The sequence below is a fragment of the Tympanuchus pallidicinctus genome, unplaced genomic scaffold (assembly GCF_026119805.1).
Source record: "Tympanuchus pallidicinctus isolate F22 unplaced genomic scaffold, pur_lepc_1.0 scaffold6, whole genome shotgun sequence".
Classification (NCBI taxonomy): domain Eukaryota; kingdom Metazoa; phylum Chordata; class Aves; order Galliformes; family Phasianidae; genus Tympanuchus; species Tympanuchus pallidicinctus.
Window position 1 is genome coordinate 20,793,100 of NW_026294780.1, and position 13,807 is coordinate 20,806,906.

The window sequence follows — 13,807 nt, forward strand, 5'->3', positions numbered from 1 at the left end:
ATTCTCTTCATTTAAAGAGATTCTACTCTGCGATGAAGATAATATATAAAATAATTGAAAAAGAAGGAAGAAGTCTGCAGCAAGCCCAGTAAGTTTTCTGAAAGGCTTCCTGAGCCTGGTTTTGGAAGAGGAGTGCCTATCAACAACTGAGGAGCTGGTAGTACTTGAAGCAGTTCAGCTCCCTGGCATCTCGGGAGAACCAAGTCATGTCTGCAGTGTGGGGTTCAGTACTGAAAACCACGTTCTGAAGTCTACTAAATGTTCCAAGTATGCACAGACGCATCTAGCAAGGTTCTATGTCATTTTCTATAGCAAGAACATAGAAGACAAGGTATGTTTAAAAAGGTTTAACTTCATCATTAAATCTGCAGTTACTTAAGACTTCCTGATGAGACAGATATGTTACTTGAGATCTGATCTGCACACCTCTAGCACGGCAGCAGCAGCAGCAGTTTGTCCTATGAGCACAGCCGAGCCTTCCCAAAACACTGTTCCATCTCTGCATTGGCTGGAGTCACTAACATCAGCATCACCGTGCCTGCTTGCTCATTTTTGAGAATCAGGATGCTGAACGAGGCCACCTGAAACACAAACTGCCTTTTGCAGTCACGAATGATCAGTATGAGTTTGTGGGGAAAATCCCAGGTAATTCCCAGCCACTGCATCTAACAGCAAAGGGCAGGGCTTTCCATCTATCTCTGATCTATTTCAGCCTTCTTAGCAAACATACCATTTCACTGATAGATCAAGGCTTCACATCCAGAAACAACGTTTTTCCAGGTACCAACACATGACCTCACAATTTGGCCTTCCATTCTTCTCCCCATTCCCATCTATACGCATCAATGTATTTTTATCAGAATCAGATCTGTGTTTTAAAAGCCATTTATTCATGTTAATGTGTTTGCCTTGCATGTGTATTGTAAATGTATATATTACTATCGTGATTATCTGTAGCCTTGCTCAAAATGCAATCAACTCAGGCACACAGCCTCACTAATCTCTAGAACCGCTCATGTTCTTCAACTCCCTCATCTATTTTTAAAGGGCATTTCTGTAAAGCCTCATCATTATGATACTAGAACAGTGCTGGGAATGTACATGGGCTGTTGAGACGACTGTTTCTACACGGCCTATCGATATGCCTAAAGTTTGACTTTTTTGTGCTGTGTCAGATTTCAGCAGGAGGAATTCATTTGAAAGCGTGTACCGATGATCCAACCCCAAACTAAATTTAAGCCTTCTTTTAATCGAGATATACTATGTTTAAAGTCTGAGGTTTTCCTGGGCTGTGTCAGGTCTTATCCATAGTGGCCAGCGTAAAAGTGTGCAATCCTCATAGGATTCTACTCCAGGATAAATGTAAGCCTTTTTTTTTAAATGCAGACGTCATAAAAACAAGGTTTTTCACTCAGGATTTTTTGGTTGGTCAAGTAAACTTCTGGGTAAAGTCCCTTCTGCGACAGTCAGTAATACGCAACTTGTGGGTCGGGGGGAGGAGGGGAGGTGCTCCTAATTACTCTTTTTGAGCGGACTAATTGTAAAAGAAGTAAAAATAGACACTTTCACATCCCATATGACAGCAGCCAGCAAATCAAGACCAGCACACAAACAAGTTTTTTTTTGAAGCACATGAACAAATCTACCCCTCCCACAAAAGGGACTCACGTAATCACTCTTGAAAACAATGTGCAAGGGTAAACTTTCACAGTCAGGCTATCTTAACTAACTGCTCACAGGATCTAAGAAGCTGCAGATATGTAAGTACAGAAAAGATATATATATATTTCTTTTTTTCATGTCAGCAAACAACTCCAGAAAGATGCTTTCTTTTTGCATTATACTGAACATTTTCATGTGGCAGGAGAGAAGAGGCTTGTGGAGGAAATTCTGTCAGATTTTGTATTGCTATCTTAATATGCCTTTTGTTCATTTTCATTTAATGACGATCCATAATATCAAGTTATTTCTAATGCTTTCTTATAATAACAAATTCTCATAAGAAAATTTCTAATTAATTTAACAATCAAAAAGAAATACTTGATACTATATTATCTCAGGGTTTTGTTTAGTTTAAGTAATTTAAATTATACTAATGCAAAAGAACTGCTGTTGAAGTAGTAAGTGGAACACTGGAATTCACAAGTCATTCACTGAATACTGCAGAATACTTTAATATTAGGAGAGAGCCTTAAAACAAATCTGTAACATGGTAATGAATCCACAGCTTGCTCATTCAGATGTGCTCCTTGTCTCTATTCTCAGCTCAAGAGCTCCTCAGTCGCTCTTCCTATATTTGAATATTGTAGCAGAGTGTTTTAAGAATCTAAAATGTTAGGAGCTAATTCCTTTTCTACATTTCTTTGAAAGCTTTCTGAAGGCATTCTTTTTCTGAATCATAGTCAGCTTTCCCCTTATTACTGATGTTCATAACATAAAACTAAATAAATATTACTAGTAATTTGACTTTTTTACACCTTCATGTTAAACACTTTTTCATGTTATAATGGTAAAACCAGATAGGCTGTTAAAAAAGCAAGCATTTACCAGGAAAAAAATAGATGCATGCATGCCCTTGAACACAGAATAGAAGAGGTCTGAGATTTCTATGGCTCCTCCAGAATAGAGCCAAAGGTACTGAAAACGGAGCTGGGAACTCGCCTTTAACAGCTGAAGTCTTATCCCTTTTTGTTCAAAGAATGAGGAGTGTGGATACATGCAAGGAATAATAAATTTAAGCTAAAGTTGTGAAGTTTTAATCCCTGAAATTAATTAAAGCCGGCGCCTGCCCAGGTTCCATATCACTCCTTCAGGAAACATATATGTATATACATACATATATACACATATGTTCAAGGTTTGCATTTTTCTAGTTTCTAAGATACAAAGTCTTTATTTGTATCTTATTATATTTGTATCTTATTAGACCATTTTTTCCTCTTCTACTTGCAGAAGTGCAATTGTTAGTGGCTTTTATTTATTTGCCATATTTCGGAGCCTCTCCGTTTCATACTAAGTAGACTTGGGCAGGTAAACTGAAGGAAGGTTAATCTTCTCAGCACCAGCATCGCTGTAAAAATTAACATGCATCTATGATCAATATAATTTAGGTCAGATAATTCTTATACTTTTCGTAGTTATCACATTTGGAAAGAAAGATCCAACAGATACGAGCCAGACACTTACATGTTTTCTTCTTTGCCTTTAACTATTTATGTAGCATTTCAACTCCTTCACTTCCATTTCACTTATTTTACTGTAACTGTTATTATTTTAGAATACAAAATGAAATTGTCATGCAATTTGGTAAAGCAGGTAGTAATAGATAAAAGCTGAACCAGAAAGATCCTACATAGCATGCATCCAAAAATCCTGTTACAGAATTCACTTAAAGAATATTTTAATTCTTCCTATTCATCTTTAAGAGAATTTAACTCATGCAATGCACACTTTGGGTTCTCCATGGAGTAATTTAAACATTTTGCTTTAGTATTCCAACAAATTTGATTTCTACTAGGAAAAAGTACTAGACTGGAACTATCTCACTAAAATCAGCCATGAGTAGTGAGGATTCAGTCATTGTAAGTTTGGACATGAAACTTAACAGCTTTGAAAATAATGTACTAAAAGAATACGAGAATTACAGCACTAGAAAGAAACAGGAAGCTTTAGGAAACGCCTGTCTCTTGCTTCAGCTTTTGTGAAGCCACGTGTTGTCCCAAGCCTAGATAAATGCAGCTTTCTCAGATAAATGTACCTTCCCCTATTAGCAAAGCATTCTGCTATGCAACTTGACGTGCATACTTTTTAATATATGTAAGATGGTTGGCAAAAACTCATTTTTCAAGTACATAGAACACATAATACAGTGAGGATCACAATAATGGTAAATTAAGATTTCAGACAGAAAATATTACTGGTCAAAAGAAAACAATTAATTTCAGAAATTAAGAAAAAAAATAAACACGTTACCCGCAGCACTGCATATTTCCCATCTTTCTCTGTTTTTAAACTCACTAAAGCTTACACAGCTTTGATCTATAGAGGGCTGCAGAGCTCAGTAAAGTCCTCAAATTAGGCAGTACAAGGAAATAGAAATCTATTTCCCAACCATTTCTCCTAAATCATTTATACATACCCCAAAGTTTTATTCCCCAGTACAGTTTGTTCATCCACCTCAAAGTGATGCAAAAAATCATGCTATGTGAAGAGCAAGGACAGATCTATGATTTGCCATGCCTTACCAAGAAAGGTAATTATATTGTTCTTAGACTAGATAGTGGACAGGTGGACCAGAGATTTACCTCAAGGAGTAAAAAGTATTAAAGAGACAGACAGACAAATCGCATATTAAATTACAACACCCAGTTAAAGCCTTTGATAGTATTTCCCATAGTGCAAAAAAATAAAATAAAATAAAAAATAAAAAAGCAAACAAACAAACCAAAAAATTCCACAGATGGTGTTCCTCTACCAAAAGCAGGAGTTAAAAGCAAGGAGAAAACTCATTTAGCTCACAGAGAGAGCTTTTTATCACTGCTTGCACATGATTTAAACGGTGTAATCTAAGTTTGTAATACTATAATTGTAGGCTTATAGCTTAGGTTTACCACTACCATAGTTCAATGAACGCAACACAGTATTCCATGTTTAAAGGCCATCACAGGTAAACACGTGAAGGAAGCCAGGGTAGGGGTGATACCTGTGTGGTTATTATTGCTATAAAATATCTATCAACCGCATAGAACAGGTTAAAAGCAAGCTATCTAACAAATCTCATGAAGTCACTGGCTAAAGAAAAACTCACAACTGAGTGTGTGTATTTCAACACTTGTCCATTCATTATCAGAAAGCAAATGCAACACTAAAACTAGAAGAGAGCAAGGGACAGAACACCTAGAAACAAATGGCACCGCTTGGAAGACACAATACTATTGGGCACAATACTAACTTCATACTCTGCCAGGTGCATGTTCCTCCCAGGTAGAAGCACAGAACAAGAGCCATGCCATAGACTGCAGTTATCCCAGGATCCAGTGAATCTGGGAAGCACTCAGGATTGCAGGTAGATCATGTCATAAGCTCTCTAGCAAATGCTGCCCAATTCTGCCTCAAACACACAGTCCACTGAGCAAAAAAGGGGGGGTCACAGTGGTGAGCATGTTTCGTGGAAGGTGAGGGCCATCTGGAACCCCATTCTCCCTTACTGGAATTGAACTGGAGTGGGAGCAGAAGTCCCAAGACTATTCTTTCTCACTGAGACATTTGAGAAGCTCACTTTGAATTGTCAAAACAATGAGACTATGCAAATACTCCTGCAGGTGGACAGGGGCTATTAAAGCAATCTTTATTCCGAGAGGAAAGTCTCAACAAAAACAGCAACTGCAAACTGCTTTTGGAGAAATTTATTTAAATAAGAGGCAACCACGATGTAGGAGGGAGGTTGACTAAACACTACTACAGCACAAAGGGCTAATTCTCCTTCTCTCAAGTCCTCCAAATGAAGACCAAACACCCTTGTGGAAAATATGCTTTAAGTGAATAGCTAGTGGGATCTATATGCAAATAACTAAAACGTTAACACTGACCTCTTGCAATATCAATGAGTAAGTGGTTTTTTTGCATTAGAGCTTTATCCGTGTCACTGAATCCTGCGTATCTGCAGACAAACTTTCTCTACAATACTGATAAAGGCACTGATAAAGAGACAAGAATTTTAAATATTTAATGCATTAAAATCACATACCCCTATGAAAAAAAAAGTGGCAATATCTTACAAAATAATTAAATTGCTAAAGTAAATTTACTGATGTATTCATAAACTACAACGAGGGCATATAACTCAGTAACTCCACTATGAATCAAGTCAATGCACTGATCAGCTGCTGTGAGGTTTGCAGCAATAAGGAGGCAACACTCTCCAGTTTTGCTCTAGGAATCTAAAAACAAGTGCCACCCAAACTGGGGCCACTGTTGTTTTCTTCAGATATGTTCTGTGGAAGATGACATATGTTCTGTAAGTGTAACAGATAGATCATGAACGACTGCTGCAAAGAAATATTGACTTGATAGAAAACACGAGACTCAAAATAACCTTATTTTACTTAATAGTCCAGACACCCTTTATGAAGAAATTGTTTTAAGTGCAGCCCCGTTCAAGATTGACAAGAAAAGCTGAAAAACTTGCTGATGTCAGTAGAGTTCATCTAACAACAGTCAGAAGTCACAGAATCACAGAATCACAGAATTGTAGGAGTTGGAAGGGACCTCCAGAGATCATCGAGTCCAACCCCCCTGCCAAAGCAGGTTCCCTACAGCAGGTCAACTCAGATGTACCAAGAAGCTCAGCTGATGTATATTACATTTTCAGATGGCAGCAACTTTATCATCTGCTTGAGCTTCAAGATGGATATAGAATCTCAAGGGTTTTTAAGAAATATTAAATATATTCAGGAAATGTAGCACTTAGACATTATGGTGACTGCTCAAAATGTCCAGACATACCTATATAGAAACAGAACTCATCTAGACTATTGTAAAATGTGTACCCTACATTAACATGCCAAATACTTTGGGGATAGCAGAAGACCAAATGGACCCCCAGCCCAGGGCTGACTCCCACAACCAGCAGAAGAGCCTGCTGGCATCCTCCTTTAAGGAGCACCAATGTGTGCATCTGGGAGGTACATTAGCTGTGGTTCTACAGCACTCTTCTCATTCGCTTGTGGCCAGTTTGTCCCACTGTGGAACCAGAAAACTTCACTAAGAATCAGGAATGTAGCTCTAGTGGTCTTGTGTCAAGGGTAAAGAGAAGGAAGAATTGTCTGAGGTGGCTGCTCCCTGTGTGTGTCCATGCACTAGGGATGGATACAAGCACTCTCCTGGCTGCAACTCCTGTTCAACAGAGCCATGCTTCTATGCAAGGGTGAACATCCTACTTTGAGCAACATTACGTTCTAACATTAAGGTAGATGATCCTACTTTATCATGCAAAAGTAGATTTTATAAAATCTATATAAAAATCTATATAAAATCTATATAAAAAAGGTTTTATAAAATTCTACTATTGATGTCAGAAGAAATGACTAAAATTACAGAATTTTGCCTAAACCATACAAACACTGACAGACAGAAGAATGGATGTGACAAATATACATTATTTATGAGTAAAAACTACCATAACTTTACAGAGAACAGGAAATAAAATTATGCTGTGAATGTATTGTAGTTTGTCACTGCAATAAAACAGTTTATCATACACCTTAATCATATGCAAAGAGAAGCTCTGAAGAAATGATTTTACCTAAATATCAAGGGAGACAGGAGTAGAAAATAAATGTCATGCTGGGAATCTGAACAAGTAATCAGAAGCATTCAAATAAGAGAAACAGAACAAACTGAAATCTCTCACTGACTCTTATCCAGATGCCTACACAAACCCAAATGACTTTCTATGAAAAGCAGCCTGTTTTACTTTAGTAAATCAAGCCATGCTACATGCTCCTATAAGAGACACTCTAAGGTATTTGAGATATTCCTAAAACTGCACTGCAGTCACAGAGCTGATAATTAGCAATTCAATTTCTCTGTTCAAGTCACAATACTCCCAGTTCAGATTTGACTTCCAACCCTGAAAGCAGTGTTCGCATTTCTTGACGTGCTACTTATTTCCTTGAGATGTTTAAGAATCAGACCACCATACATTAATCCATAAGAAATCTCCCACCTGTCTATCCTACAACCTGTGCATGAATGGACTTGATAGAGTATCCACATGCTACATTTCTTCCTACCACATGTAATGTAACTTACTCATGTATCTTACTGCATTGAGTCCACCGCGATATAAAGATCAGGAATTTGAGATCCATCACCAGCTCGCAGGTTTACTCTTTAAAAAGAGAACCTTGAATGCCCCAGCCAATCTAAGCCAAAGTCTGATCAAACTGTATAATTCAAAAAGCGCTGCAGGTAAATTAATTGTGAACAACCCGAAGTAAATAGGATAATCTCATCAAAACATGAAAGAAGATACTAACCTTTTAATGCTTCCACAAGTTAATAAAAAGGTAATGAATACTTCATTAAAGGTGTAGCTTAAAACCCAAAAAATGGAGAGGTATTTTACTGGAAGTCTTCTTTAAGGTACAGAATGTTGTAGCTGTTTGTAAATATTGACTGTTGAAAGGCAAATCCTTCAGAAATAATCCAGATACTTTAATTAAAGATATCAGATGGATTTAACATTTAAGTTTATAACAGCTCTTCTCTCCAGATAATATTCTGCATTAAAGTAGAAGCAATCATGACTCCTATTTTAACCCATAACTGCAGATAAGCAGGCTGACAGGTTTTATGAGTCATCCAGATGGAAAAGATGTCTGATATCAAAACTAGCATTAATATTTACTATCTAGAAACGTCTCTCCATTACAATCATAACAACACAAGCAGCCCGAAGAGTTTGAAAAGGAATAGCTAGCATGATTGCTGAGAGCATGTCACGATTACACATAAGAATAATTTATTCAGGGTTTGTTTTTCTTCTTTTTAAGTACATAAATAGAGCACCGTATAATTCTGAAGTTATGGTGCTTTCAACAGTGTTGAGAGACTTTTATAAGAGCGTTCTGTGGCAGTCACCTTCTTACAACTGGGTATGAACACATAGAAAAAGTCTAAGATTGCAGTGTGCCTGGTTGGCTGTTGGAAGTTTTCCTGAAGTTTTTTAGAGAACTAAAGTTTTTTAGGAACTAAAATCATCTCACTTCTTTTCACAAGCAGTCTCACCAACAAGAACTGAAAGACACAACTAATCTTCACAGACAAGAGTGGGAAACATGCCTTTTCTTTAAAAACTCAGTGTGATCAAATACGTAGTCTGAGTGAAGACCAACTAAGAAGGAATACTATGAAAATGACAAATACCTTAAGGATGGTACTAATCAACAGTAGATTTCTCACTTTGATTTGTGAGCTAAATTCTTCAGACTTTAGGTAATATTTTGCAGAACAGCTGCTCAAGGGGTAAAATCAGATGCCCCCCATCCTTTCCGACGCTTTTGCTGTGCAACTATTAGGTGTAACATCACACTTAAAAGCATTCTGTACTAGAAGCAATATCAACAGGACGGTGTCCTTTCCACTTCTAAAATTCTGCTAAATTATTTTTTTCTATTTTGAGTTCCCCCAAGTCATTGCCACTTTGCAGATCTATCATGTCATTTCTGACTATGCAGGTTAAGCAATTTTTAAAATCTGCTAAATTATAATGTATGTGAAATACTTCAGAGAGGTTATATCTCTTTTGCAGCACCACCTAACAGAGACATTAAATTAGTAGTCTTAGGAATTTATGGATATAAACAATATCTCAATTAGATTTCCAAAGTCAGTTCTTAGCACTACTATTAAATAGGCTGAATTGTTATTATTCAAACACTGCAACGGCTGTCCAGGAGTGCTGGAGTCTCCATACCTGAGAGGTGTTCAAGAAATGTGAAGATGTGTCACTGTGGGTCGTGGGTTAAAAATTGGTATGGCAGGATGGCCTGACAGTTGGACTTCATGATCTTAAAGGTCTTTTCTAAGTCTTTAATGACTCTATGATTATAATCATATAATTATATAATTTTCAAGCTGAGAGAATTGGGACTCTGGAGAAGAGAAGGTTGTGAGGTGACCTGATAACAGCCTTTCAGTATCTAAAGGGAAGCTACAGGAAAAAAGGAGCAGACCCTTTAGCAAGGTCTGTGGTGACAGAAAAAGGGGAAATGGCTTCAAGCTCAAAGAGGGTAGATTCAGGTTAGATATAAGGAAAAGGTCTTCTACAGTGAGAGTGGTGAGGCACTGGAACAGGTTGCCTAGAGATGTAGTTGATGCCCCGTCCCGAGACTTTCAACGTGAGGGTGGATCAGGTTCTGGGCAAACTGATCTGGCTCTGGTGTCCATGTTCATCGCAGGGGAGTTGGACTAGATGGTTGGAAGTTAGACCTCTAAAGGTCTCTTCCAACTGTAAGGATTCTATGAGTAATGCCAATAAGATAAGCAACAACACTGAAAGAAATTAGTTTCCCCAAACAATTTAAACCATTGCAAAGTGCATCTTTAGAAACAACTGCCTAAAAAATAAACTGTAATACATTATAAGATTTTATTTTTATATCTGACCCTTGGGGATTTCATATAGTCATTTATCACATTATTTCTTCAGACTTCTTTTTCCTCTCAGACTGGTTTCACTAGTTGTCGACTTCCTGATCATCTGTCAGCTTCACTTCCAAGTACATGGGGAGTTACAGGGGAGATTTAGGTTAGGAATTTTTTCACTCAGAGGCCTGTGAACAGGCTGTCCAAGGAGGTGTGGATGCCCCAGCTAGATGTGGCTCTGGGCAGCCTGGTATAGGGATGGCACCCCTGCACGTAGCAGGGGGTTGAAACTAAATGATTCTTGAGGTCCTTTTCAACCCAGGCCATTCTATGATTCTATGACGTCTCTGGTATGTTATTTGCCCACTGTCTGATTTTATTTTTCGGTAGTGAAAGGATTGAGATCAAAAATATAAAAGCTGGGGAAAGTCGTCTTTTTGTTTGTTTTTGGAAGCAGGCTCGAAAAAGTATTTCAACCAAGGTTTCATTTCAGCTTTTTAGAATCTTGCTTTTTTCTGATACAGAGTGGCCACTGTTATGCAGAACTAGTTTATCTACATTTATTACAAAATGTCCCCTTTTGTTTTTTTCATGTAAGGTCCACTGAGCTTCCTGCAGAAACACCAGTTGCAGAAATGGACACTTTCACAACTTCTCAGACAAACAGTTCTACCTGCGACTTGTATGAACATAAGGATACAGCAAGGATAATCCTATCTGTGTTCTACAGCCTCATCTTAATTCTTGGAGTACTCGGAAACACAATTGCCCTCACTGTCATTTTTAAAAACAGAAAGAAGATAAATTCTACTACCCTCTATTCAACAAATCTCGTCCTCTCAGATCTACTGTTCTGTATTGCCCTGCCTATAAGGATAGCCTACTATGCCATGGGATTCCACTGGCCTTTTGGAGAAGCACTATGTCGAATAACTGCTCTCTTGTTTTACATTAACACTTATGCAGGTGTGAACTTCATGACATGTCTGAGTATCGACAGATTTTTCGCCGTTGTCCATCCATTCCGATACAAGATCAGAAGGATTAAATATGCCAAGGGCATTTGTGTATTTATCTGGTTTCTTGTATTCAGCCAAACGTTCCCATTGCTTATACAGCCTATGACACATGAAGAAAATGAAAGGACTACATGTATGGAATATCCAAACTTTGAAAAAATAGCCCATTTACCATTTATACTTCTTGCTGCCTGCTTAGTAGGATACCTTATTCCCCTTGGAATTATACTATTTTGTTATTCTCAAATTAGCTGCAAACTTTTTCAAACAGCCAAGGAAAATCCACTGACTGAAAAATCAGGGATAAACAAAAAAGCTATCAATACAATCCTATTTGTAATTATAGTGTTCATCATTTGCTTTACCCCTTATCATGTTGCAATCATACAACACATGATTAAGAAGCTCCAGTATCAACCCTTATGCAATGAAAACCAAATTTTCCAGAAATCACTCCATTATACCGTGTTTCTGATGAATTTTAATTGCTGCCTAGATCCCTTCATCTATTTCTTTGCATGCAAAGGATACAAAAGGACTGTACTGAAAATACTGAGGCGACAAGTGAGCGTATCAATTTCAAGTGCTGCCAGATCACACCATGAAGAAAGCTCACGCGATGTGGGAGAAACACAGATGATGGTACTCGCAAAATCTGCCAATGGGAAGTTACCTGAAAAATCAAGTCTGTAGTATACTGCAGTGAAGTGGGCTTAAAAATCCAGGCTCCATGGTAAAAATTCTTAGCATTCCCTGTACAGTAGCTTCAGGAAGATTCTGTTTCTCAGGATGTCAGGAAATCGAGGACTGTTGTTAGACCGAAAAAGAAATATCACACGACAGCAGGAAGACTCAAAATTACAACTTCCTAGCTACATCATTTTGACTGATCTCATTAGTTTTTCCAGGAAATGCACACCATTGTGAACGTCCAAATTCCATACTCCTGGATGTCATCAACTCAAGCAAAGACTTGACTCAGTTTAACTGGATGCCTGAGAAAGGATTAAACCAAAAATAGCTTATAACTCACGAGTTACAACTAGCACACCTGAAAATTACAAGAGCTCTAGCTGAGCTACAAGTACATCAGTGGGTTTGTTATCTCAATCACAGAAGTCAAGCAGTCAAATTTTTAGATAAAATGGACAGCTTCTATGCACAGTTTCACTACTGCAAGTGTTGATAGTCATTTGGAGGTAAAAGTGTATTTTATAGTACTTATGGATCATGGAGTACTATATAGATTATGTATGTCTTACTGAAAAATTCACAGATAGTTTTGTCAAATATTACAGATGAAAATTTAATGCACTCTTCAATTCTCCCCAATACTGACTGTGCCCCACACATTCAATCTCTTGTCTTTTCAAGGTCTATTACCTCTTGAATCCTTTTTCTAAGGGAGAACTTTTCTTTCCAGTATGTATTATAAAGAGACTCTAAGTTGTATATAAACTATTTATGAACGCAGAAATAAGTTGATGCTAGAGATTGAAACACAAAAAGTGCACTGTTTTGGTTAAAAGTACAGGGATACAGGTTTAAAAGGCATGGGGAGGAGCAGCTGAGGGTTAGGGAAAGGGTCTGCACCAGAGGACTATGGGCACAGAATGGGCTGTCCAGGGCTGTGGGCACGGCTCCATGCTGCCAGAGTTCATGGAGCATCTGGACACTGCTTTCAGACAAACGGTCTCATTTTTGTGTGGTCCTGTGTGAAGCTGGGAGTTGGACTCGATGATCCTTATGGGTCCCTTTGGAGTTGGGATATTCTACGATTCTATGATCGATCAATGGCATCAGCAGGATTGGCTGGGAAAGAACAAACTTTTCTACTGTGCCTTCACAGAGCACACCTGGAATGCATTTGGGCACATTGAAATGGTGCCCAAAGAGACCGAATGACATAAAAATATCCTACTGGAATTGGCTGACTACCAACATACATCCAGGATGTGGGTCTTGGTTTCCTGCTGTCATGTCCTTCCATAACATGTCAATTTCCTTCCCTGCTTTATTTCTGGCCCCTGTGTCTTTTCTTTTGTCTTCTGTCTTATTAATATACCTTCACTCGCCAACACAACTTGGTAATTGCGCCATGTGATGAAAAAGGAAATCTAAAGAATGCCTGATAATTACTGGCAAAAGGTAGGCCAGATGTCAGAATAAATTTTATTTATTGCAGCTATATCTCTCCAGCATTGAGACTATTCTGAAAAGCAATCAAATAAAACAATTACATTTGCCATCTTTGCAATTTCTTCCTTCCTCATGTGTTGACCTCCGCTTACCTCCTAACGTGGAAGGTTTGTAGCTGAAAAGCAGTACGGAAAAATTAATTAATGATTACTTTATTATGGGAAAGAAAAAGCAAAGGACCCTATATTTCATACCACTCAGACTGTCAAAATTTAATTTCCAGTTCCAGAAGACACTATGTTGCCACAGGAAAGTAGAATACAAAAATTTGTTTTTAACATGAGAAGTTTCACTTAATTCTGTATATTATAGCAATTTCGTTCTCACCAGTTTTTTTTAATAAACTATTTAAGAATTTGTTGCTATAGGAGTCAATAAATGATAACTTGATAAAGTCAAAGACTACTCATGATTGCCTAGAAGTTCTAAAAATAAACTAT

The 13,807-nt window shown here is 37.8% G+C and overlaps 2 protein-coding genes across 4 annotated transcripts in view; one reads left to right on the forward strand and one right to left on the reverse strand.

The window, feature by feature from the left end:
• The window catches only part of UBAC2 (UBA domain containing 2), a 93,247-nt gene that overhangs the window by 37,253 nt on the left and 42,187 nt on the right, over positions 1-13,807 (reverse strand). The gene's annotated exons all lie outside the window — the stretch shown is intronic.
• On the forward strand, positions 1,659-13,722 carry LOC128071569 (G-protein coupled receptor 183-like). The gene is made up of 2 exons (XM_052664434.1): positions 1,659-1,760; positions 10,748-13,722. Coding segments are annotated over exons 1-2 (1,116 nt in total). The 5' UTR covers positions 1,659-1,758; the 3' UTR covers positions 11,862-13,722.